General features: G+C 41.6%; 1 protein-coding gene across 5 annotated transcripts; it reads left to right on the forward strand.

Annotated features, from left to right (window-relative positions):
• On the forward strand, positions 1 to 25,607 carry MATR3 (matrin 3). Of its 5 annotated transcripts, none has more exons than XM_058815627.1 (16): positions 21 to 78; positions 7,853 to 8,934; positions 13,214 to 13,275; positions 13,831 to 13,872; positions 14,135 to 14,238; positions 14,521 to 14,571; positions 15,246 to 15,298; positions 15,762 to 15,887; positions 16,495 to 16,620; positions 16,801 to 16,971; positions 18,212 to 18,343; positions 19,539 to 19,582; positions 20,048 to 20,438; positions 21,970 to 22,363; positions 22,945 to 23,066; positions 24,542 to 25,607. In XM_058815627.1, exons 2-16 carry the CDS (start codon positions 8,044 to 8,046, stop codon positions 24,590 to 24,592), a joined length of 2,760 nt encoding a protein of 919 aa, XP_058671610.1. In that variant the 5' UTR covers positions 21 to 78; positions 7,853 to 8,043; the 3' UTR covers positions 24,593 to 25,607. The 5 variants fall into 5 exon arrangements, with proteins under 5 accessions (XP_058671612.1, XP_058671613.1, XP_058671610.1 ...); XM_058815626.1 differs by lacking the exon at positions 21 to 78 and adding an exon at positions 189 to 439; XM_058815629.1 differs by lacking the exon at positions 7,853 to 8,934 and having other exon boundaries at positions 1 to 78.
• Positions 25,608 to 25,650: the final 43 nt, after the last annotated feature.

The following is a 25,650-nucleotide window of genomic DNA, read 5'->3' on the forward strand; positions in this document are numbered from 1 at the left end:
GCGGGAGCGCGGACAATGAGCGGGGCGCGGGCGGCGGGCTGGCGGCGCGCGGTGCAGCGGCGCTCTCGCGAGAGCACGGTGAGCGGCCCCTACCTCTCGCGAGAGCCCTACCGGCTGCGCCTCCTCCCCGTCCCCATCCCACACCCCACATCCCTCACGGCGGGCGGGGCGGGCGGTCCCGGCCAGCGGCGGGAGCGGCGCGGACTCACAGGCGATACCGGAGCCGAGCGGGGCGGCCGCCGCCGGGCACGTGAGCAGGCGGGCAGCGGGCGGGCGTGCTCTCGCGAGCGCGGCGAGGCGCGCGCGGGGCTCGCGCAGCCGCCTCAGTCCCTCTGTCCCTCCCTCAGTCCCGCCGTCCGTCCGCTCGTCCCTTTTCCCCCGCCGCCGGCGCCGCACCGAGCGGGAGGCGCCGCCGCGTTGCGTCCCCGCCGGCCCGCAGGTAGGAGCGGCGCCGCGCCCCCGGCCCGCCGCCATCTCGGGGTCGTGCGGCTGCCGCCCCGCCGTGAGGGGTGGGGGGCGAGGCGGGAGCGCGCGGCGGGGGGGGCGCGGGCCGGCGCGCGGCGGTCACGCGCAGGCCCGGCCCGGCCGGTGCCGCGGCCCCCGGGGCGCCCCCGCCCGCCGCCAGCCGGAACTGCGGCCGCGCCGGGCCCGAACAAAGCCCCGACCCCCCCCGCCGCCCCCCGGGCCCGGGAACTGCGGCTCCCGCTCGGGCCCTCGGCGCTGCAGCCGTGGCCCGGCTCCGCTGCCCGGAGCTCTGCCCTGCTCCCTGCCCGCTCCAGCCGCGGCCTCGCTGCCGGCCCTGTTCCTCCCTCCTTCCTTAACCTCTAAACGCCGTTAGAGCCTAAAACCGCTGGTTTTGATGTCCATCTGGCCTTAAGAATTAATGAATTGAGTAACAAGAATCCTGTCAGTGCAGGCAGCCGTTTGACCCCTCTTTCTACTCAGTTTCACTTTCATATAATTCAGGCTGTGCTTACAAATCAAGCTGCGGGGGTGTTTTTTTTCTTCTCCTGGTGGATTGATAACGTTCCGTTTCTTTAATGTACACACACTGCTTTCAGAGTCAGAGTAATGAGATACAAAGTTCACCTATTCTGAAAACCTCCAGAAGTTGAAAAGAACTTTCTGGGAGCCTGAAAAACTGCTTTGTTAAATGATAAATGAGGCATTTACGCTGTTGAAAGAAAGCTGAACCATCCCTCAGATTCCAAATGTGTGGCTGTTTTTCTTTCCACGATGCAGACCTTTGGGAAAAAAGTATCTAATAGTGGTTCAAACTGCTGAACGATCTTCATTCTTTTTACTCAGCCTTAAATTCTTCAGGTTTTTTGAACTGTAGGTGGTCCTGATTTCCTGGAGTCAGATAAGTAGGGAGCAGCTCTGGTCGAAAATGTAAGTTTCTTAAAGCAGTCTGTGTAGTTTTCATGGGGAGAAGAAAAGGGTGCATTTTCAGGAGCTTCTTTACAAAGAATCTATTGATCCAGTGATTTCATCTTCTCCTATTTGAAACGTTAATATTTCATGTTTTCAATGTGCTAAAATGGTAAATTACTTTTATAACATGTAGTGGAACATACTAAGGTTTTTATTGTATTCCCAAGAAATTATTGAACTTCTGTCTTGAATTTTATCAAAAAAACTTCCCAGAATGATTCATTACTGAGTTCTGAGTGAGGATACTGGCACTCAGACCTTGGATGTGTTTGTGAAGTGATAAGTCAGTGTTTGTACTTCTACATTGTGCACTTGGTGTTACATACATCCTGGAACTAAGTGATGGGAAAAGAACACCAGAGAAATTCCTAAATGTGTCCTTAAAATGTGGATATCCATGTTCCTAAAGATAAAAACTGAAAATCAGTTCAAGAGGGGGGAAGAAGAGTCAGTGTTTGGGGCTCCAGACTGAAGTTTTGTATAGCTATTATATTATAACCATTGGTTTACTCAGGAATAAACTGCACTTAAATAAAAGCACTCATTAATTGGGTGAGAAATTTGGAAAAGCTGTGTGCTGCCCTTTGCTGTGATTGCACATGTCTCTGCTGAGAGATTTGGTGAATACAAAGGTATTTTATAATGTAATACTCAGGAGGCTTCTGGGTGGCTCAACAAATCTGGGAGAGAAGCTGTTGCAAGCAGAGCTGCAATTAAATTATTTCCATTCAGTTTGTTCATTTATGAGGTTTTTTTTTAATGCTGCTTCCTTTCTTCATCAGCTCTCTGAGTCAACAAGTCTTGAAAACAAAAGCAAATACTTCATAATATTTCTGAACTCATTTAGTTTGTGAGTGTTTAAATACCATATTGTGCAGTTATAATTTCAACAAAAGGGGTTTTATTTTGAGCACTGAACCAGTGAAACAGTTCTTTGATTTTTTTCTCTGCAGCTTCTTGCAACTTCAAGCAGGATTTCAGCTGGGAAAGACCAGGATTTTATCCCAGCCCTGGAAATGCCTCAAGGCAGATGGAAATTCAGGTTACCAGATCAGAACACACAACTGTTCTGTGTGAGGTTTTTCTTTTTTTTTTTTTTTTTTTTTTCTTTTTTTTTTTTCTTTCTTTTTAATTTTTTTAATGGTAAAAATTGTTCTGTGATTTGTTCTGGGGTTGATGTCAGAATTTTGGTGTCTGAGGGGCTGTTGGTCCCCACAGCTGCTGGGAATGCAGGAGGATTGTGTCCTTGTTGTGCATGGGAGCACATTTCTGTTGCTGGAGTTTCCCAGTAAAACCCCACAGCATTCCACACAGACTGGTTTTGGCAGAGCCCCTCTGTTAGTGCCTCCATGGAGCTTTTTGGAGCTTTAGGAGCCTGTGTGCATCTTCTTACTGGAGAGCAGGGGCTCTGAAGGTGTCCCTGGGATTGAAAGCAGTGGGAAGGAATGGCTGGAAGCCATAGAGGTGTTTGTGGTGTGGTCACCACAGTGACAACAGTTACCTCTTGTTTCTGGGTGTAAACTTCTTTCCCTTTCAAAAAATAAGTGGGTTTTGCCTTCTTTCTCTTGTTCTTGAGTCTTCTTTTTTCTACTTCTGTTTATGTAAAGGAATAAATGCACTTTTAAAATGCACCTCTTACATGAGAGGCCTGGTTGAATTTATTAAATTACATAATGAACAGAAATAGGAAACCAATCTCTTTTATGTTCCTTTTTGCATTCAGATGTTGAAAACTGTAAGTTCTTTAAAGATTCTTAATTGCTAAACCAGTCATTTGAATTCCCCATTTGTAAATGTTCTGTTCAGATGTCACACTTCCCTGTTCTGAAGCAATCCTCTGTTACAGTCACTTCAACTCTCAGATTATTTTGTGTTCCTCTGATCAGGAAGTCCCTGGGATGAAGAGAAACATAATCCTAAGAACTGAAACTCCTCCAGTTGTTGTGCCTGAAGCAGAGTGGTTAATCTGTGCCCAGAAAAAGCGTGAGTCCTGTGTGCCAGGTGCTCCTGAAGTTTCATGAAGGCATGACCTTTGAGGTGGCTTGAGCAAGATGAGTGCTTTTCTTGCATGTGGAACAGCTATACTAAATAAATTACCACTCTGAGTATTGGCAGCTGAAATGAGCAGGAATCTGCATTTCTCTGAGGCAGCTGGGCAATTCCTCCTTTGCCTTTGGGCAATGCAGTGGCCTTTGCTGTGTTGTCCAAAAGTTAATCCCTTGGATTTGAGATCCATTGTACTTGGTCATTCAGCAACTAGACAACATCTGCTTCCAATTTCCTTGCAAGTTCTTGGTTTTGCTACCATTAATTCTCAGACCAGCGTGGGGGGGCTGTGTGTCCAAATTCCAATCTCTTCCCTCAATAGCTCTTTTTGCCATGATGTGCTGGAGCCAGTTTTGCCAAGGAGCAGAAGAATTGTCCCATGGCAGAAGGGATTGCCACACAGAGTATGATGTGTAAGAGATAAGGAAAACCTATAGATGTTTATAAAGAGCAGACTTCCAAAAACTTCTGTGGTACTTTTTTCCCAAGGGTGTACGGTCTGCAAAAGCATTGTGTTGTTACAAAATGAGGGTGTGCTTTTCAGCTTGTAGATAATTTCAGGTTTTTACCATAAAATTTTGGTTTTTTACCTGATTTATTTGTTCTAATTCAATGTGTTCTGAAGTGAAAGTGAAGCTGACTAGAAAGTGAAAACAGTTACTTGTAATTTTTAACACTTTTTTTATAAATAGTGGAAGAGGAATGGGTAAAAAAAGAGTTCTTCTAAGAGCAAGATTACCATTAAAATTACAGTAACTCTGCATAAGTTAAAACCCCCTGAGAGTGGCAAAAGGAACAGGGAGCTGGGGACTTATTTTCAGCCTATTTGTGTTCCATAAAAGGTGACAAGCTGAGGTTATTGTGTTCAGCATGATCAATATATTCCAAAAATTCACTGAATTAAACTGTTGTCAGGTCAAACTTAATATTGGAGCAAGAGTTCATATTCATTAGCTTTATTGAAAAGATATGTTCAGATTTACACTAAGAGAAAAACCTTCTACAGTGTTTAAAAATCAGCCTCATTTTGGGCTCTGTTTGATAACAGTGTACTCTGTAGGATTCAAATTCCTTATTTTTGTTGTCTGCCTTTATAGAACACTCTTTTGCAACTTGTAGATACAAATTGTTTTCATTGTCTGGAAATCTAATAACATTTTGACTTTCAACTTATTTCAAGATTGCTTGATAATATATATTTTCAAATCTTAATATGGCCAAATTTTTCCCCAGAGATCTTTAAAAAAGGTGTTACCTGCAAGGCTGTCTGTTCCCAGTTAGCTGAAATTTCATGGAGAACAAGTAGCACAACACTTTGAACTAATTCATGTCTGGCTCTCAGGCAGCTCTGTTCAGTCCTGCCCATCTTGTTGCTGTGACTCAGTTGATGGCACCCTGTCTCAAAAGCTGGCCCTGCTCCATGGGAACCTGTCCCCATCAGATACTGGGATGGAATCAGCAGCACAGCAAGTGCTGCCTTAGGACCACGTTAAACCTGACCCTGTGGAAGTTAAACATCCTTGGAGTGAGGGTAGAGCTCTTCCCCACCTCTTTCTGTTGTCTTAAAGGATGGGCTTGGTTAGGAGTGGAGTGCAGCAGCTGTTGTAAGATGATGGTGTGATAAATAGTGGTTTTTTGAGGATATTCAAACTGGTTAATTTAAGTACTCAAGTACCTAATTGGATGTAGGGCATTTCCTGACTAGTACCAATTGCCAACTTGTGCTGTGTCTTCATCATACACTTGTCTTACTGTCCCACTTCATGCTTTTCCATAAGATTGTCCCTCTCTATGTCTTTGTCTTGGTTATTCTGCCATCTTTCCTGTTTTTATTTTCCCTTTGCCCCTTCCCTGGGTGTTTGCAGCTGCAGGAGCTGGGTGTGGTTCTGTGAAGCTCTGCAGTGGGGTCTCAGCATGGCACCATCGGGTCCTGCAGCCCTGGTCCTGCCAGCCTGGGGTGCCATGGGGTTTGCACCCTGCTAATCTCTGCAGCAGCACACAATGAACTGCCACTTGACAGCTGTGACAGGAGGATTAGGGAGCATTTGTTCAGATAAAGGGTGTTTTTCAAAAGTGGAGAACTTTCCTGATTTGGTGGAAACTTGAATAATGTTGGTCCTTGCACTAACAGCAGGACACAGTGAGCCTGTCCTGACCACAGGGGTATCTGTGGAATTCCTGCTGGCTCAGCTCAGAGGGCCCTCTGGAATACCTGATTTTATGAAGAACCCAGTAAGTTCAGCTTCAAACCCTTCTGAAAGAGGGTGAATGAACTAGGAAGAAATTCAGGTGTAAAAATTAAATGAGTAAGGATTAGCTTGTAAAATTGTCATAAAAGTACTTCAAAGAACACTGAATGAATGTAAGATAAAAGCATGGTACCCAGGTGAATATTAGAGTTCCTCTCTGTTTGAACTCAGAAGAGTTTTGATTTTTACAATGTAGTTCTTCAGTGCTTTGTGTTCGGGTGTCCTCCAGTGTGGCCCCCTTCTCTGGGACATCTCCCTCAGAATTCACCTGGTATGTTCCCCCTCTGTTCTTGTGTTACTGTTTTCCTCTGAAGCTTTCTGCAGTGTTTTTCTGTCTTCTGCCTCAGAACTTTCAAACTTATTTTCATACCCATGTTTCTCAATCTCTTATTCTTAACAAATGTCACACAGTTAAGCTTCATTTTAATGACTCCAGCATATTTGAATCTTAAAAATGTAGCTGAGATGAGTTTAAATGCATTGATAACAGAGTGTGTAGCAAATTGTATAAAGAAGTTAGTTGGCAAAGGTGGAGTTGTAGGAGTTATGTGTGTTTTGTGTATTTTTCAGGGAATCTTTTGGTTTTTTTTACATAAATGCATAGTTTTGTGACATGCTGCTACTGAGAAAAACCCAAGTGCTTTTCAGCTTTGTGCAGTGTTGGAACAGGCTGTGTATTGAGCAGGCAGTGGAGCTAGAGACCTCTAACCTTGACCTTTTTCCTTCTCTTTCCAGTACAAGAGCCATTGCCTCCTGCAGAGCTGGTCTCTTCAAGGAAAATCCTTGCTTTCATTTTGTCCTTTCCATTCCTCCCCAAACTACCTGTTCTCTTGGGAGCTGACTTCATTTGCAGCTGTGCAGCCTGTGCCTGTTTCTTTTCCCAGTGATTGTGTGTTTGATGTGCTCCTCGGTGGCTCTGCTGGAGAGGCAGAGCTGCTCTGCCCACACTGGCAGTGTTGGGGACCCAGGAGCAGATTATTCCTGCTGGAATATTTTCACGTGTTGAATTGCTTTGAACTTTGTGTATCTGTTCCAAGGCTGGAGGAGGATGGGGTGAAGTATTACAGTTATTCCTGCTCTGTCCTGAAAGAACATTTTATGAAATGTATTCATTGCAGCATGCTGTGGATATTAATGGATTGTTTAGTTAGAACTTTGTGTAAATGCAGTTGAACCTAATGTTGGAGTGCTAGGTCAGTGTTTAGTGGGGCACCAAAGAGTCACCTCTCTCTTGTGAGCAGTGGTTTAGGATCTTTAACTCCCACAGGTGGTCACGGTGTCAGTGCCAGCCCCAGTGCCACTGGGATGTGGTGCCATCTCCTGACTCACTGGGGTCTCTTCCTGCAGGAGCAGGGTTTTCCTTGGGTCTCCCATCCCTGCACTAAGCCTGACCTTGTTTAGTTTGAGGTCTGAGAGTACAGGCTGGTGTGTCACAGCTGCCATGTAACAGAGTAAAGAATCCCTTCAGAAATGCTGTTAGCAGTGTAACTGCAATTGGAACAAGAGGTCTTGTTTACTTCCTGCAAAATGTAAAACTTGTTTTTCTTGTTCACATCTGTCTTCACATCAGTAATTGGAATTTTACTGCGTAAAGACTGAATATTGTGTTTGGTCTTATTTACAGATCTTATAGCAGAAACTTTTTGCCCAAACTTCAGTTACTTTTAACTTCCTTTCGTCCTGTTCTGTGGTGCTAGAGGTTTCATTTTCAAATATGTGTTATATGCCAAAGTCATCTTGGATTCTATGGGCCTAAGTTTTTTGTGTTCTTCTCACAGACACAGTACAGTAATGTAGGGTAAGAATAAAGCCATTAACCAGAGATCAAGACTTACATGTCAGTAAACTTTATAGATGCTTTCAGACATCACAAACTTCTGAAATTCACCTTTCTTCAGTGTGAAAGTAGCTTTTTGTGGAAGAAGAGTAGTATGTATAGGAAACACTACTGTATTTTTATCTGCAATAATATATGTAGGTTCTGGGTACCTCTTGAATCTGTTATGTGATAAAAGCCTTGTAAGATTGAGATCTTTAATGTTTTTTAGCTCAACATGATGCATAAGTTTAAAACTGCATCTGTTTAAAGGGATTTATGACTAAAACTGCTTGTTTTTCTACAGAATTGTCTGGTGTTTCTCAGCTTGAAGAAGATCTGCAGTCATTATTGATCCTCTTTCTTGGCGTTACCGTTTTTGAAGTGAAGTTTGCCTAGCTTTCTAGTGTGAGCTCTCTTTGCAGCCATCTTAAAAAAAAAAAAAACTAAACAAAAAGAATTTTTTGATCCATAAAGTAGACAAGCTCTAGTTCTACAATGTCCAAGTCATTCCAGCAGTCATCTCTGAGTAGGGATTCACAAGGTCATGGGCGTGACCTCTCTGCAGGAATAGGCCTTCTTGCTGCTGCTACCCAGTCTTTAAATATGCCAGCATCTCTTGGAAGGATGAACCAGGGTACTGCACGCCTTGCTAGCTTAATGAATCTTGGAATGAGTTCTTCATTGAACCAACAAGGATCTCATAGTGCACTGTCTTCTGGTAGTACCTCTTCCCATAATTTGCAGTCTATATTTAACATTGGAAGTAGAGGTCCGCTCCCTTTGTCTTCTCAGCACCGTGGAGATGCAGACCAGGCCACAAACATTTTGGCCAGCTTTGGTCTGTCTGCTAGAGACTTAGATGAACTGAGTCGCTATCCAGAGGACAAGATCACTCCTGAAAACTTGCCTCAGATCCTTCTACAACTTAAAAGGAGGAGAGCTGAAGAAGGTTATGGTAGAGATGGCAGATCATCCACACGGGAACCACCATACAGAGTACCTAGGGATGATTGGGAAGAAAAAAGGCATTTTAGAAGAGATAGCTTTGATGATCGTGGTCCTAGTCTCAACCCAGTGGTTGACTATGACCATGGAAGTCGTTCTCAAGAATCTGGTTATTATGACAGAATGGATTATGAAGATGACAGATTGAGAGATGGAGAAAGGTGTAGGGATGAATCTTTTTATGGTGAGACTTCGCATAACTATCATAAATTTGACAGTGAGTATGACAGAATGGGTCGTGGTCCTGGTCCCGAGAGATCTCTCTTTGAGAAAAAGAGAGGTGCTCCTCCAAATAGCAATATTGAAGACTTCCATGGATTCTTACCGAAGGGTTATCCCCATCTGTGCTCTATATGTGATATGCCAGTTCATTCTAATAAGGTGAGTTATGCACCAGATACTTCTATTTTCCTTTACGTTGTAGTATCTGTTCTGTTTTTACCTATTTCTTTAATTATTTCTATGGCCTGGTTGCTTTTGAAATGATCTGAAAGTTGGTTTGAGAGTGAAAAAGGCACTTGGTTTATTTGCAAGGTAATTGTTGACAAACATTGTAAACCAGGGCTTTACATTAATGTATTTTATTTGCCCAGATTGCTTAACTTCAAGTCAAACAGCTATCATCTACTGGGGTATCTTGTTTATATTTTACATCTACATGTTCTCTTAACCACAAACATCTGGCATTCAAGCAGTTTTGGGGTGGGTTTTGGTATTTTTTTGTTGGTTTGGGGTTTTTTTGCAGTGTATCTACTGTGCCATTCCGGAAGCTAGTTTCAGCTCTCCTCCACATCTGTCTTGATTGCTGATTTATATGTAGTTAAGATGCATTCTTGCACAGTTCTGCTTTTTCCCTGTCCAGAGGGAAAGAGTTAATGTAGAGCCCTGGAACTTATTTGCAAAAGTAAAAACCACGTTTTAGATTAGCTCATTCTTGCCTTTTTAATTTCACTTTAACACTCTATCTCATACTATGGCTGAAATTTGTCGTCATTTTTCTCCTTTTTTCACAACTCTCTTAGAACACTTCAGACTCACTTTTTATTGTCACATGTTGCATCTATCCCTGTAGACTCTCCCAGCAATCAGTCTGCTGTTGCAGTATCCTGCTCTGTGTTCCTAGTAGTGTTCTTTACTTGGCTCACGAGTAGAGTGGATCTTCGGGTGTGTTCGGTGATGCTGGAACTTCCCTCTTAGTTATCCACACCTAGTGCAGCTCTGCAAAGGGAGCAGGTTGCTCAACATGATTCAGATGGTGTTTTCAGAGCCTTCTCACTTTCACCTTTTCCAATGTACTCATCTTGCTGATTTCCAGTGTACTAGGCAATTTAATTGGCTAATTGGCTAATACAGTGCCCCTCTTGTCTCAATTAGTGGCTAATTAGCTTGAAGGCCTTCAATTGAAAACATAATACATGCTGTTACTGTAAAATTGATACAATGTGGAATTGCTGTTACTAACCATTTCTTTACAGTTACCTCTCAAAAAGTGCTGTTCTGTACATCTGATCTTTTTGAAACACAAGAATTATTCTTTCCCTGCAAGGAAAGGATCAAACCAGTTCTAGAGCACAAGCTGTATGGCTCCACCTGATCTGACAGTTTATGAACTTGTGTTGCTTTAATTACTTTTGATACAAAATACAGTAATCCAGGTTTCTCGTCTCCTGTATTTGACGTTTATTTTCACTAAAGTTTTAAGTGTTAACAGCTTAGCTGCCATGCTCAGTTCTGTAAAAGGACTTCATTTGGTTAGATTGAAAACATTAACTTCTGAGGTCCTTGAAGATGGCAACCAGTAATCCTGTAAGTAGGGGTCTTTTTAGCTCTTTATTTTAAAGGCTCGTGACTCTTAGTGTGCTTTGGACTGCAGATCTAATGAAAGGATATCCTCATGGAAATACCTTTCCAGGTATGAGAAATACCAAATTCTTTTAACAGCATAACCTAAGTGGCTGACCTCTTCTGTAACATGTAAAAGATTTTTTCTTTTTAGGAATATACTCTGACTTTAAAACTGCTAGTACACAGTAAAATACTTGTGGTTGGATCATCTGGTTCTTATGACCCAAGTCGAGGCTTTATTTCTGATTTCAGAAATCATGTCACCACAAGAATTTTCTTTCTCTCCTTCTTTCCTCTGCTTTGTATACCCAACCATTACACAATTCCTTATTTTGTGTCTCCCACAAAATCAAATCAAGTAAAACATAACTTTTAAAGTAATCTGATTTGAACCGAAATGTATGGAAAGCAGAAAGGGAATGCTTTTCATAGCTGGGACTATGTAAATTTATTACTGTAGTAACAAAATATCATTTTCCCCACCTCCAAATAAAAATATCGGTGATTTTAAAAAGTGTTTGATCAAGCTATGTGTGTTTAAAATGCAAGCAAGGTGTTAAATATCCTTAGTGTAAATTAAATTGGCAGAGTAGTCTTCTGGTGTTATTTTTTAAAAATTTTAGTGATGTTCTTAATTGCTTCTTTATTTGATGTGTGTATATTTTAAGATGAAGTTTATTTTCTGTCTGTGAAGTAAATCGTGCCCCAGTTCTTCAGGCATTTTGTCAATCCTGATCCCTTTATCAGGGAATGAGGTGTTAGATGTGGAGGGATTGTTTTCCTGCCAGAGACAAAAAGGCTGATGCAACCTGAGCAGATGAATTTGGAGGTGAAGTGCTTGAACCTGGTACATCTCAGAGGGAGAACCTGGCTGTGGCCCTGGGAGAGGGCTGGCTAAAATTAGGTGCTCGAGTGTGGCCTCATTTTCTGAGGAACAGAGTGTCCTCTGGCTTGCATCAACCCAGCCAAAGGGGAATCTGGGTTTTCCAGAAACTCAGTTCAGGTTTTCTCTCTCTCAGCTTGGGGCCTTTGTGTTAAAGAGTTCCTGTAAATACAAATAATCTGGTGCCCCAAAACTCTGGGGAGGGGATGCTTCCAAATGGGTGCAGGCAGCAAAGGGAATCCAGATTAAGAATTGTGTAATAAAAAGTTATTGTAGATGAGCTGCCATTGTTCCCTGGGGGAGAAGAGAAATCTGAACTTGCAATCACATCCCCCTTTTCTGCCAATTGGAAAGCATTTTAATAGAATTAAATCTCCCAAACTTTGCTTGTGGTTTGCAGATAACTTCTACATCAGTTTTGTGTTGAGACAGATTCAAAGCATGTTATGTCTGGTGGAACCAGCCCCTGAATTTAGAGGGGTTTAGGGTTTAAAGGACTATTTTCTAGAGTGTAATGCTAACACTTGGTAGCAGGTACTGAACTGAAGAAACTTTGTATTGAATGGTTCATAGATTTTTTTTTTTTGGTGGGTATTTTTCATCCTAATTGCCAGCCTATTTATAGTTGCAGAGCGTACATCTTGTGCAGTTAACAAGAAAAAGTGGTGCTCTCATTTTACATCTTGCTAAAAGGGATGACTTCATCTTGCTCCATGTCAGGAGCATCATGGAGTAATATTGTAGTACTTTATGAGAGACTTTAAATCCAGATTTTTCTCCTTTGTAGGAAGTGCAGGATAGGCATTTAACATATGGAAACACTACAGTGAGCCTTGGGAATGTCTCATTGTATCCAGGACTGCTGTAGTGTGGCAGAGACCAAAAATCTGGAAAGATAAGGGATTAGGCAAAAATCCTTTGTGGGTGCTGAGCAGAAGCAGACATTTAAGAAGAGCCGCATAAAGCAGTTGCCAGTGCACTTTGTGTTCATAGTTGAAAATGTGGCTGATAAGAAAAAACCTTCAGTTGGAGAAAACCTTCAGCCCCAAGGCTCTTGAATAACTCTCCCCCCTGTTTATCTCTGCTGGTGCTTTTCTTCCCTGAGGAGCAGCAGAGTGAAGGTCAGGCTGTGGCTCCCAGATGTGCAGCAGGGAAACTCCAGAGCTTCTGTCACTTCACAAATGTGAATAAAGCACAGATTTGTGTTTGTACTTGTAAGAGTATAAAGATACAGAGCTCAGGCACTAAAATAAGTAACTCCCTTTGTAGTTAAAATGGTCTGCAGAGAAAAAGCAGAAATCCCTCATTCCTTTCTAGTGCTTAAACCAGAACCAGGAGGGGTTTTACCTGGATAATATGGTTCAATTTCATTACTTCTCCTTTGTACCATCTTGGTTTAGATCTGCTTTTTTCTTTTATTATTCCCCTCAAGTGGTCATATATTTTATATTTCACCTATATATTTGTAGTTTGTCCTAGCTATGCACTTAGGTTTCTTTTAGTCTTTCCTTTCTGAATTCCGTGCAATTTCTTGGCCTCTTTATGGTTCTAAAAATTTGAGTCTTACTTCATAATAATCTGTAGAAATCTGAGGAATGAAGCAGAGTAGAGGAAATTCTGCAATGCCTGAAGAGATACAAACAGCCTTCAGTTGCAAAGGCTGCCATGGCCCTCTGTGCCTGGGCTGGAGTTTTCCAGGGAGTTTTGCACTCTGAGGCAGCAGCAGCCCCGTTCCCATCAGGCACCTTTTGAGCCAGGTTAGCAGAGAAGAGGTAGGTCCAGTGTCAGTGTCTCCTCAAAGCACCAGCACAGATTCCATTCTATGGATCTGCAAAACTGCAGCTTAGCAGAGCAGACGCTGCTGTAGGCCATGACTTTGTGGGAAGGGCCGCCCTGTGTGGCTGCTAATTGTGCCTTGTTTACTTTGTGCAGGAGTGGAACCATCACATCAATGGAGCGACTCACAGCCGCCGCTGTCAGCTGCTGCTCGAAATGTATGAACTGGAAGTACAGTAACTGGGGAGGAGGGCTCAGCCTGGGACAGCACTCAGGCACACCCTGCCATTCCTGGCTGTCCTGTGCAGGGCCAGGAGCTGGGCTGGATGGTCCTTGGGGGTCCTTTCCAGCTCACAGTGTTCCCTGATTATAAATAACAGTTGCACAAAGCAAGTTTAGAAAACTTACTGTGCCTTCTAGGGGATAAAAGCAACTTGGAGCATCTTCAGGACAAAAAGGGATCCTGGTTCATAGCTTTGGAATCCTACTGATGTATATGTAACAGCTAGAACTTAGCAGTTGAGAATCTGTTGTAACTGTAGTTGTTGATACCACTTGTACATTTTTCTTGTAAAACCGGCAGATATGCAAACAGAGTAGGGAGTTTGTCCTGAAGAGCAGCATTTCTGTCAGCTGCTCATGGCTCTGGCAGTGGGCCTGGAGTGTTGCCTGTGCTGCAGCTGTCTTACACCTCCAGGTATTGCTGCTTGTGTTACACAGCTAGAGGAGATGGCATGTTTCTTACATTTTCTTTTAATTTTGTTTCTTTTAAGATACCCAGAATGGAATCCTGACAGTGATTCAGGACATGGAATGTAAGTAGTAATTAATTTTGAAGTATTTATAATTGTTTATTTGAAGCAGAGGGAGTTCCTAACATTTTATGTGAACAGCTTTTTTTTTTTTTTTTTTTTTTGTTCAAATGGGTTCCTCCCTTTGTTGTCCATCTGAAGGGCAGCAGTAAAAGTAGCCTGAGTTGTGTGCATAGAAGCTCTGCAGAAATTAGGGTGTTTTGTGAATGAAAGCTTCACAGTTCCTTGGTTTAAAATGACAGTGTGTTTTCTCCTTTTTTTTTAGGGGTGATCCCTTTATGTTGCAGCAATCTACAAACCCTGCACCGGGAATTTTGGGACCACCACCACCTCCATTCCACCTTGGAGGACCTCCTGTTGGGCCCAGAGGTAACCTCAGCAGGCACCTACCTTCACCAGGCTTATTTTCAGGGGTTTTGTGATTTTTTTTTTTTATTCTTGCTTTAATTTGTCACTGGTGTTCTCAAACAGTAAAGGAAAATCTTTTTCTCAGCACTAGAGCTAAAATACTTTGGCTGTGGTGGGATTAAAGACTGGTACTGAGTTCCCACACTTCACCTTTTTGCCAGCTGCCACCTCCCTATGGCTGGGGATTTTTAACTGAGATTAATCTACATGTGTTGAGCACTTGGATTTTTTTTTCCTATGTAGGAGATTTTTCTGTCTGTGTTCTGAGTAGCTACATGTTGGTGCAGTTTTCTGGTAAGAATTCAGTGTCCTAAGTGTTTTTTCCCCCTATTTTCAAGTGAATATGAGAAATAAATTGGAATAGAAGTGGGAAGATGGATGATGCAAACCTCTTCCTCTCAGGAAAGGAGGTTAAGAATCAGATTCTTGCCTGATGCTCTTACTTCCTACCTTTAGATAGTTCAAATAACTAAAAGAGCAAAACTAATTAATTTACCTGGATATCCTGACAGAGTACAAATATTTTACTTGCTTACATACAAATATTACACTTTTTTACACAATTTTTTACAAATATTACACATTACTATGTTTACTTACAAATATTGCACTTTTTAGATTATAGATGCATTCATACTTTATAACATTAAAATAACATAATTAATTTTTCAAAGTATCTCAGATTTAACTGTAGGCCAAACTATTTGAAAGGGAGTTTTTTTTGTGTTTGGTTTTTTGGATTTTTTTAATGGGTATTGTGATTGAATTGGTGATGTGTGGACCCCAGGTTACAAGAGCTCTGAAATAAATAAAAAGCCTTTTTAGAGTGCAATGAAATAATTAGTTTTAAGAACTTGATCGCACTCTGGTATTACAAGTGACATATCTTTTAAGAACTCATGATGAGACACATTAATCCCAGTCTTACAGATTTAACTAAGATTGTTTATTAATTTAATTTCTTAAAGGAGCTGGAAATGGAAATATGCAAGGACCCAGACACATGCAGAAGGGCAGAGTGGTTAGTATTGAAATTATTTCCTTTTTTTAACTCACGTTTTTGTTGTACAATTTTTCTGTGTTTGCTTAAGGTGTGGATTTTGTTTTTAATTAGTTGATTGTCTTTAGAAGTGAGATTTTAAAATTTGTGTGGAAGTACTGAAACTTTGGCAGGAGATTGGGAGTTTGTTGTGTTGAGTACTCTACAAAATATTTATTCCAAAAGTGTACAGAACTTCTTTAGAGGTTCTCTTTATCATAAAGCTGTGGGAAATGAACTTAAGGAAAGGGAGCTTTGGCATGGCAGGCATCTTGCTCTGGAAATCCATAGAAATTCTGTGCCTTTTCTGGATGCATCCTTTGGTCACTAGTGAAGATAGTTAAAAATAGTTTTTAGAAACTTAAACAGTTACACCAGTAGAGCAGAGCCTTGGCCGAATTAGGTTTGTTGGTACTCAGGATTTCTCATGCTGTGTGTTCAACAGGAAACAAGCAGAGTTGTGCACATCATGGATTTCCAGAGGGGAAAGAACCTGAGATATCAGCTGCTGCAGCTTGTTGAACCCTTTGGGATAATCACAAATCACCTGATTCTGAACAAAATCAATGAGGTGAGGTTGGGTCCCAGGGCACTGCTGGTGGGGCTGGCTGCTGTGTCTGCTGGGCTTCCTGTCACTGTCTGAGCTTTGTTTTTGGCAAAGGACTTGCTCAGCCACCCACTGAGATGGCACATCTGGCATCGGGGCATGTGGGAAAGGGAAGGAAAGGAAAGGAGTGTTTCCAGCAATGCTCATTTCTGCATTTTCACTTGTATATTGGAAAATCCTCCTGGTTGGTTTTCATTGCTTTCTCAACAACACCACATTCTGCTCTTGTTTGAAAGCTATCTGAAAACTTACTTGATCTTAGTTTGTATTATGGAGTGTGCCTTATTTTGAAGTGTGAAAAAAAGCAATACTGTAGAAGTGGAAAAAGCAGGAAGCAATTGAATGTTTTGAATCCAAATCTAGGTGGAATGTAAACAAACAAAATTGTTTTGTTTGTGCACCTAAATAAAGTGTCTGCCAAGTTCTGCAGGTCAGTTCATGTTGTAACCAAAAAGCAGTTTTCATTTCTGATGCAGTTATTTTTATAAGGAAGCATGGAAGAGCTTGAAAATTTGAAACAAAATTAGATTCCTGAAAGAACAGCACTTAATTTGATTTTGTATGATTTCAGGCATTTATTGAAATGTCAACCACTGAAGATGCCCAGGCTGCAGTGGAATATTATTCAACAACACCTGCCCTGGTGTTTGGTAAACCAGTCAGAGTCCACTTGTCACAGAAATACAAGAGAATAAAGGTAAAACACTTCTGCTTTTTTAGCATTGCCTTATTTTAATTTGGGGCAGTCAGTGTTATGAGGCTGCTGCATTTTAGTTATTCCTAATTTCTGTACTTTTCAGTGCATCAGATTAATCAAGGAACAGTCACTATATTTTTTATATGGATCTTAAAAAAACCCTTTCCCTTTTAATCTTAGAAACCTGAGGGTAAGCCTGACCAAAAGACTGAGCCCCCAAAACCAGAGCTCGGTCGTGTGATCCACCTGAGCAATTTGCCCCACTCGGGCTACTCCGACAACGCCGTGCTCAAGCTGGCTGAGCCCTATGGCAAGATCAAGAACTACATCCTCATGAGAATGAAAAGCCAGGTGAAGCAGGGGAATCCTGGGGCAGGCCTTGAAGGGGGGTTAACTGGGAAAAAATTACACCTTCACCTGGGGCATATATGGACTTGGTGCTCTGGCATAGGTTTGGAAATGACCCAGGGTCTGTCTAGGTCAGGGGTTTGCTTTGGAGCTTCCTGTGGGATGTCCCTGGGATATGAACTGCTTTAAAAACAGAACAAATGTATTTCAGTAAGGAAGTTGAATTACTGGATTATGCAGATTCCTGCCTGGAGCCTTGTTTTGTTAGGGCTGAAAAACCCATGGGATTGTTTCCTTAGGGCTGAAAAAACATTTTCTATGAAACATAAATATATTCCACTGTTACATGTTTCTTTTATTCACCCTTTATTTTTCATTCTTTAAACAAAAGCAGTCCTACTGTGCTTTTCTAGCTTGGAAGAGAAAGATTTGAAGACAGACCATTGCATGTGTGTAGTGAAATGCTTTGGATGTGCATGGTCAAGGTTTCTATAAATATACAGGAGTTTAAACTATTTAGCTCTAATTTTTTAAGCTTTACTGTCCCAGTTCATTGCTCTCTTGAGTAAAAAAGAAAGTTCTACTGCTCTTACAAAGAGATGGGTGCCTGAATCCCCTAATGCCACACTTGAGAAGTGAAAAATTACTGAACTATTGTGTGACCCCTAGGAAGTCCTCCCTGACCTTTTTTCACTGGAAAAACAAAATCCCTTTGCTGTCTAAGTTGGCTGCTGAAACAGCTTTCAGTTTTTTTGGCAAGGATACTCCAACCCAGATGTGTTGGTTTAAAGCTCATTCAGCAGCCTCATGAGATCTCCTCACAAAGCTGGAGGAGCAGCAGTTGCTGCCTTTCTGTTTCAGCCTTCTCTCAAAAACCAAAAATAAAATACTGAGGTAGTCTCACAGCTACCCTGAAATTCCCAGGTACATAAGCACTAAATAAGAGTTTCATTGTCCTGATACTTTTTTATTTAAATCATGTTTTACTTTATGGTGACTTTTTTGGCAGATTATTCGAATGCCTGTTTAATTTCAGAACTGTCTATGGGACAGATGTTCTGAGTGGAAAAGCTGGGGTTTGTAGAGCACTTGGGTAAATGTTAGTGTTTGGTGAGGATAGATGTAGTTAAACCTCATGATTTTGTTTCAGTATTTGGAAATGCTGTGTTTTAAGTTAAATCACTGCCTGGAAAAGTGTTGTGTGTTTCAGAGTCCTTTGTAATGTGTGTTTTAATCTTTTCAGGCCTTCATTGAGATGGAGACCAGAGAAGATGCTTTGGCCATGGTTGAGCATTGTGCCAACAAAGCCCTTTGGTTCCAAGGCAGATGTGTCAAAGTGGATTTATCTGAAAAATACAAGAAACTGGTGTTAAGGGTAAGGAATTTTTAATTGTAGTTGAACATGTAAAGGGAAGTAGATGACAGCCATTGCTTATTGAAAATTCAGTGTTGCATGTAAAATTGAACAGTTGGATGTGATATTTTCTGGCTCCTCAAGTGCAGTTACTTGGCATGAGTGTGGTGTTATGAGACAAGTTAAAGGATATTCCTTTCAGATTAAACCCAGTTGCTATAATTCAGATTTTAGAGTAAATTATGTAGATTTTAATTAAAATTACTCCATTTAGAACATTCTCTAATGTGGGATCCTTTTTCTTTCCCCTTCATCTTTGAAAATGAAGAAGGTTTGTGAAAACTTACAATGTATTAGAACTGCACCTCTGCCTGTGCAGCTGATATAAGGGAGGGAAAGATTGACTGAAGGGTTTTTTTACATAACACTAGGGTAATATCCATGCAATTATAGGTGGTTCTTCATCAGACTGTGACAGTAGGTAGAAAACTGAGAGGAGGTCAGCTGGTCAGAGCATGGTGCTGATAATGCCAAGGTTGTGGGTTCAACCCTTTTGGGCCATTCACTGGAGAGCTGGACTTGATGATCCTTATGGATCCCTTTCAACTCAGAATATTCTGTGATAATAATAAAGTCCTGTGATAATGAAAGTAGGAGAAATCTGAAGTGTCAGGCTGTCTCCTAGAAACATCAGCTTTGTTGTGGAGCTTGAAGAAATCTTAGTGATGCACATGGTAGTGCAGCAAAATGAGCACTTAGAGGCAATTGGAATAGATTTCCTTGTTACTGCCTACAAGTGACATTTCCTGTTCAGTAATTCATAAACAGTTCAAGTGATGGGAGTCTGCTAAAGGTTTTCATTAATGATGGAAAAAAGTACAGCTTAGGACTGATTTGTGCCAGTGCCTGCACTACATGCTGTTGGTTCATAAACAAACCAAGAATTGTATGTGAATTTTCTGGAGCAGGATATCCCATTTGTTTTGTATTGAATAATTACTGTGAATACAGGCAGGGGATTTCTAGGTTGGTCAGATCCTGTCTGACATGAAATAAAGGTTTACTGATCAGTTGGTGGGTGACATGGACAGAGCTCCTGGGGGTTAATGTAGCTGGAAGGACTTGGCTGGATTGGATTCTGGTCTGAATTAATGCTGCAGCAGTTGTGTAAGTCATAATCTGCTGTGACTCACAGATTTCTAAAATTTTGTTGTAGATTCCCAACAAAGGAGTTGAACTGCTGAAAAAGGATAAAACCAGGTAATTTCCTATTGTTAAAGCATGATATTGTTTAAAGGAAATATGAAAATACCTTATACAGAGTATAGAAACAATACAAAAAAGGCAAGCTTTGAGATCAAATGGCTGGAGGTTGTGCCCAGAGATTAACTGTTTCAAATATGCTACCCACCCTCTTCCTCTAATGATGGAGATTTCACAGCCTCTTCAGGCTCCTCAGGAAATCCTTTGCAGTCCCTAATTAGCCTTGCCTTCCTGCAATTTAAACCCACAAGCAGTTGTCCTGTCTTGTAAGGATAATTTCTCCTTGGAGCAGCCTTTTGTATGTTTGAAGAATGATGTCCTTCAGGGTTTCCCTCAGCTTTCCATTTTCTGAACTGAAACACAATAGTTTCTAGGGTTGTCTAAAGAAATATGATCTTTTTCTTTAGTAATTTCTGGACTCTCTCCAGGTTTACAAGCAGCAATGTTCTTTGTTCTTTACAGAAAGAGAACATATTCCCCAGACAGCAAAGATTCTCCCAGTGATAAGAAGTCCAAAACAGAACCTGCTCAGAAACCTGAAAGTGGCAATACAGAAGAAAAAGCAAAAGAGGAGAAACAGGAGGATGCTGCTGAGCCTTCAGGTGCCAAAAGTGGGGAACAGACAGAGCAAGATGAGCCCAGTTTACTCCTGGAGTCTGAAGATGAGCTGCTGGTGGATGAGGAGGAGGCAGCAGCACTGTTAGAAAGTGGCAGCTCAGCAGGAGAGGATGCAGATGTTGCCAATTTAGGTGATGTGGCTACTGAGGAAAAAAAGGACACGCCTGATGATGCAACTGTAAAAACTGAGGGCAATGCTGCAACCACTCCAGCAGCCAAGAAAAAGCTTAAAAAGGTAACTCACACAGTGAGCTGCTGAGTGGGGGAAGCCCTGTCTAACTTAGGTAGCACACCATGTACATTCTGGTGCAGACCTTCCTCTGTGGGCCTTTAAAACACCTGTCTGGAGAGGAACAGGTGTTAAAGCTCTGTGAAGAAAATGGAAGATCTCACTGGGTGTAACTTGCACGTGGATTCAGTTATAGATCCCTGATTCTGTTTTGACAGAAGCTTTAATTTTGGGGCTTCTACCCTTGTTGCTTGCTGGGGATTTGCTTGCTTTTCACCCCTTTTTTGATTAATACTCTAGCCAGGAGCTGTGTTCTCCCAAGCAGTTTCTCAGCAAACTGCCTGCAGTTACCCATGAGCCAGAAATTATGTTCGAAAATAGTGGAATGGGAGCTTGAGGCTAATCTGGGCTTGGACAGAATTGGATGTACAGCTACACCTTAAACTGAGGGGCAGTTGGGGCCATCTGCAGTCAGCCAGGGCCCCTTTCCCACTGGAGAAAGACAAGAAATGTGTTCAAGGTGTTTCCAGTCACAAGCTACTTGCTGTGAATTCCCTTTTTCTCACCACATATCCCACACTCTTGTGGTTTTTATGTCCTGCCTGCTTTGTTAATCACACTCAGTTCTGTGGAGTAGTGTGCAAAGTTGTAGTAATTTGTTGACTTGGAATGTTGTTTTGCAAGAAAGGCACGTTCCTGATTAGTGAATGAGATGTGCATGGATCTGAGTTTTGGGGGATCCTTGTCAGGAACCTGGTTAATGGTGCTGAGATGGATACTGGCCATGCAAATGGCATTTCCCAGTTTTCTTAGTGTTCCTTATTGGTATGTGGGCATTGGCTGTGACAAACTGCTTCAGAGCCAAACTTTATTCTTTGAAACCCACATTCACAAAGCTGATGCTGCCTCAGTCCTGCTCTCAGTTGCTGTTAAGTATGTGGAATAGTGATATCTCCATATCAGCAGGAGCATTTCCAAAAATTCTGAATTTAGACAGTGCCTCTTCTAATGAAACCTGGATTTTGAGAGGCTTTCACAGTTTGGGTGGTTGGTGGCTTTGGGTTGGGTTTTGTTTGTGTTTTAGTGGTTGTTATAATGTGGATGATGAACTTTCATATCATTAGTGGAGACAATAGTTCTTGTAAGGTTTTGCCTTCTGTTCAGGCCATGAATTCAAGGATCTTGCGGGATTCTCAGAAACAAAATTTGTGCACTCCAAAATTACTTTCACTTAAGGTACTCATGTTAAAAGAACTTTCATCTTGAGAATTTAAGTGATTTTGGCTCTGTTCTTAAGTTGAAATTACGTTGCTGTGGTGAAACAGTGGCCACTCCAGATGCAAAAAAAAAAAACTCATTGCGACTGGGAACCCTTGATTCTGGGGGCAGTGGGGTACAGAAAGAGCTGGTTAAACCTTGAGTGAGTGAGCAAGGCAGCTCTCACAGGAGGAGTTTGGGGGATGTATTTGTGCTCTGAAGCTCAGGGAGTTTGAGGGCAGCACTCAGGCTGAGCTGACACGGCCCCTTGTCCCCGCAGCGCTACGTGGGCGGCTTCCCCCGCAGCATGGAGGGCTTCGTCACCCTGGACGAGGTGGGCGACGAGGAGGACTCCGACCACCAGAAACTGCGCAAGTCCGGGCTGGCTGCCAAGGCTGCGGGCAAGGGCGAGGACAGCCTGGCAGAGATCAAGGTGGACAAGATTGAGGAGCCAGAGCAGGAGAGTGAAACGTTAGAAAACGGAACAAAAAGCGAGGAGAACGCCAAGGCTGAAAGTGTTGAAGGTTCTGATGCTACGACAGCACAGGATGCTGAGAAAAGCACCCAGGAAAGCACAGACCCCCAGGGCGAGCAGGAAACAAAGAGTGTTCTGGAGAAACCTCTTGTCCCAGATGAGTTTAGGATTGGGCCATACCAGCCAAACATTCCTGTTGGTAAGGCTGTTTCCGTTTCTTTTCCAAAATGTCTCTGTGCATCGCAGTAGCATTTCTCATTTCATCTGACTTTTATTTTTGGCGATACATTGCCCCATAGCCTTTCATTTTAGGGCTTTCCCCTCCTCCCCCTTTTCACTCCTGCCCTAAACCCAGTACTTTCTTCCTTTATTCCTTCTTTTCATAGAGTTTTCATAACCCCTTCCTTAGGCAGAAATTGACAGAGGTATCTTTTAGCAACACAAATTCAATTGCTAGCACAACAGTGGTAATAGTTCAGAGTCATATTAAATACTCCAAAACTGATCACAAAACGTTGTGAGTTCTTGAAGGACCTAATAAAATGGACTCTTAAACCAAAAGATTGATTTTTAAATTAAAAAAAAAAAAAAAAAACTGCACATATTTAGTTACTACTAGGCCCCTCCTTGACTAAACTAAAACAGAGACTTTTAAAGATAAAGCAGCTTTTAATGTAAAGTGAATTATGGTTTTAAGATTTAGCTGAAATGACATATGACATTAAAAGAAATTATGTAGAGTAGATCTCTTAGTTTATTTTGTGGTGTTTACTCCTCTAGGTGTGAATTATGTGGTACCCAAAACAGGGTTTTATTGCAAATTGTGTTCCCTGTTCTACACAAATGAAGATGTTGCAAAAAAGACCCATTGCAGCAGCCTTCCTCATTATCAAAAGTTGAAGGTAAGGCAAAAACTTGTTCATTTTAAATGGCTTGATTCTTTCTGGGGAATAGAGCTCAACGAGACTGGACTGACAATAAAAATACCTTTCAGGCAGTGGAAATTGGCTTATTCACTTTCAACTCTAGATAGACCTCTCCAAAACATCATCTTGTGAAAACAGTATGCAGAATACACAGTTTAAAGAGTGGCTCCAGCATTTTTTTTTCATCTTGTAAATTTGGATTAAAGAGGGAATTCCAATTGGAATAAGGCCAGGCCTAGAAGTAGTGATGCAGAGTAAATACAGATGGCCCAGATCCCTTCCAGTTGTCCCTTTGGGAATGTTTTCAACCAGTCAACAAAGCTTAAGATGAAGCTTTTATATGTTTAAAAAAGGAAAAACCTTTGCAACTTCTGATTTTGTGAGCACTTTTTCCATTTTCTAAGTGGATGAGGTATCACATGATTGCATGGCATGAGTGACAATGCTGCTGCTGTAACCTCATACTGTGAGCTGCAAACATGACCTCCAGGAAAGGGCAATCCCAGAGGAATTCTGATAGTCCTGCAGTGTCACATTAATGCATTGCAGGGCAGTTGATCCCTGAGCTGAAAGCAAACCCCAAGGGCTCCACAGAGAAGGAGAATGTGGCACCTCATAATTCAAACATTTGCCTTCTTGCAGTAACAGGGAACCCCCAAATAAACAAAGGGCCCAGGAAGGCAGATGGCACAGAAATTGTCACCAAATACTGTGAAGGAGTAGATCAGAAAATCAATTCCCATGCAGGATCTTGTAGGAAGAAAATTCACCTCATCCATCACCATGGTGTTTTTTTCTTTTTTCTTTTTTTTTTTCCATTGAGGTACCTGCTTATGGGACATTAAAGCCTTGATGTAAAAAGGGAAGGGGGGAAAATGCTAATTTGGGAGCTTTATTACTTGAATGAAACATGATTTGCTTTGCTTTTTCCATGGTCAGTGAGCTGCTTGTGGGTGATTTGTGTGACTGTGGTGGGGTTTGGAATTGGGGAGGGAAGGGGGGAATGCAGCTTCTGTTTCATAGTGACACTTGCTTGGAGATGGGAGTCTCCTTTTCTTGGAGAGCTGGGAGAATGAAATAGGTGAATTGATGTTGCTGCCAAATGTCACCAAAGCGGTACCAAATTCCTCAGACTTCCAAATTAACCCTTCTTCAGGGAAGGGAGATATTGAGCTATTGTGTCCCTGCCTCTCTAGAGGGCGGATTCCACCCGGGTAAGTGGCTCAGTCACAAGTCCATGACAAAAGGGGAGGGAATTCCCTTGGCTTGCCAAGGAGAGCTCCACTCCAGGGTGGGGAGAAGTGCCAGCCTTGTTGGTTATGACCTTTGCAATTGCAATTGATGCTCACAGATTTTAAACTTGGAAATTGGATTTATGTTTTTGTTCTTTATGTTGTGCCTGTGAGAAACTCTTTAAATATATCCCCAATATAACTGCTTTCTTTCAACAGAAAATTCTGGATAAAATGGCAGAAGACTTCAGGCAAAAGAAAGAAGGTTAAAAAAAAGAAGGATGTAAGGAAAACGTGGCTTTGTTTTTAATGTTAATCTTTTTTAAAAGCAGTACAAGTAGTAGATGGAGATACTGTATTCTTTTTTGTTTTAGTGAGATACAGTAGGCATTATAGGTCTGTTCATGTGTTTAAATGTTGTAGCAAAAAGCATATGCAGTTAAGTTAATGACAACAGTTTGTTCTTAATGTGAGAATGGCAACAACTTTTCATTTGACACTTCAAGCTATTACAGAAAAAGAAATCTTGCACCCTTGTGGAAAGCTCATCTATGAGAAGAAAACTGCGTTTAAATGAAACTTACTACTTTCAAGCTTCAGAAATTGTCTTTCAATTCCATTCTGAATAAAAAATGAAAAGTAATACTGTATTTTTATTTTATCTAGAACATTCCGTATTTTGGTCTGAGCCTAGCGCTGTTTAATTTTGAGTGTAAGGCTGTCATTGCATTTCACTTTGGAAAAGTCGTTAAATGTAAGTTGCATTTTTAAATGTTGAATTGCAGTTTCTTTTAATGTCACTGCTGTTATCTATAGCAAATAGGAAAATTAGTGATTAGTCAGCTTTACAACTTTGTGATTTTTTTTTTCCTAAGCTCTTGCTAGACTTTCCTATTCAGCTATTCCGTGTATTTTTAGTGAGAAGTAAATGCCCATTCTCTGACCAGTATTATTTCCTCAAGCTCTTCCTGCTTTTACTTGAATCTTGTCGCTGTCGTACATCTCTGGTATATCAAAAGCAGCATTGGAGTCCTAAAAGGGACAGAGGTATCTTTATATTCTTCACATGGAAGTTTTCATACCTGCATTTTAACACCATTTTTTTTTGTTAAAACTTGGTTTTGTCAAGACTCTTTAGAACTGTGCATTTAATGTACCTGCACATGTGAGATGTGAACAGGAATTTGCATGTGTAACCTGTGTTTATCTGTAGTTTTTGTTATTTACTGCTTATTTGTGACTTCAGGTTACTAAAGTGATTCCCAATAAACAAAGCTAGACCACAGTGATTTGTTAGAGATGTTTGGCATGTTAACCAGTGTGTCTGC

The sequence above is a fragment of the Ammospiza caudacuta genome, chromosome 16 (genome assembly GCF_027887145.1).
Source record: "Ammospiza caudacuta isolate bAmmCau1 chromosome 16, bAmmCau1.pri, whole genome shotgun sequence".
NCBI lineage: Eukaryota > Metazoa > Chordata > Aves > Passeriformes > Passerellidae > Ammospiza > Ammospiza caudacuta.

Bases quoted from the DNA above. Each gene is read 5' to 3' on its own strand.
- MATR3 (XM_058815627.1), top strand. From the start codon at position 8,044: ATGTCCAAGTCATTCCAGCAGTCATCTCTGAGTAGGGATTCACAAGGT. The intron at 15,299-15,761 runs GTTAGTATTGAA...TGTGTTCAACAG, and splicing joins ACATGCAGAAGGGCAGAGTG to GAAACAAGCAGAGTTGTGCA. The intron at 15,888-16,494 runs GTGAGGTTGGGT...GTATGATTTCAG, and splicing joins TTCTGAACAAAATCAATGAG to GCATTTATTGAAATGTCAAC.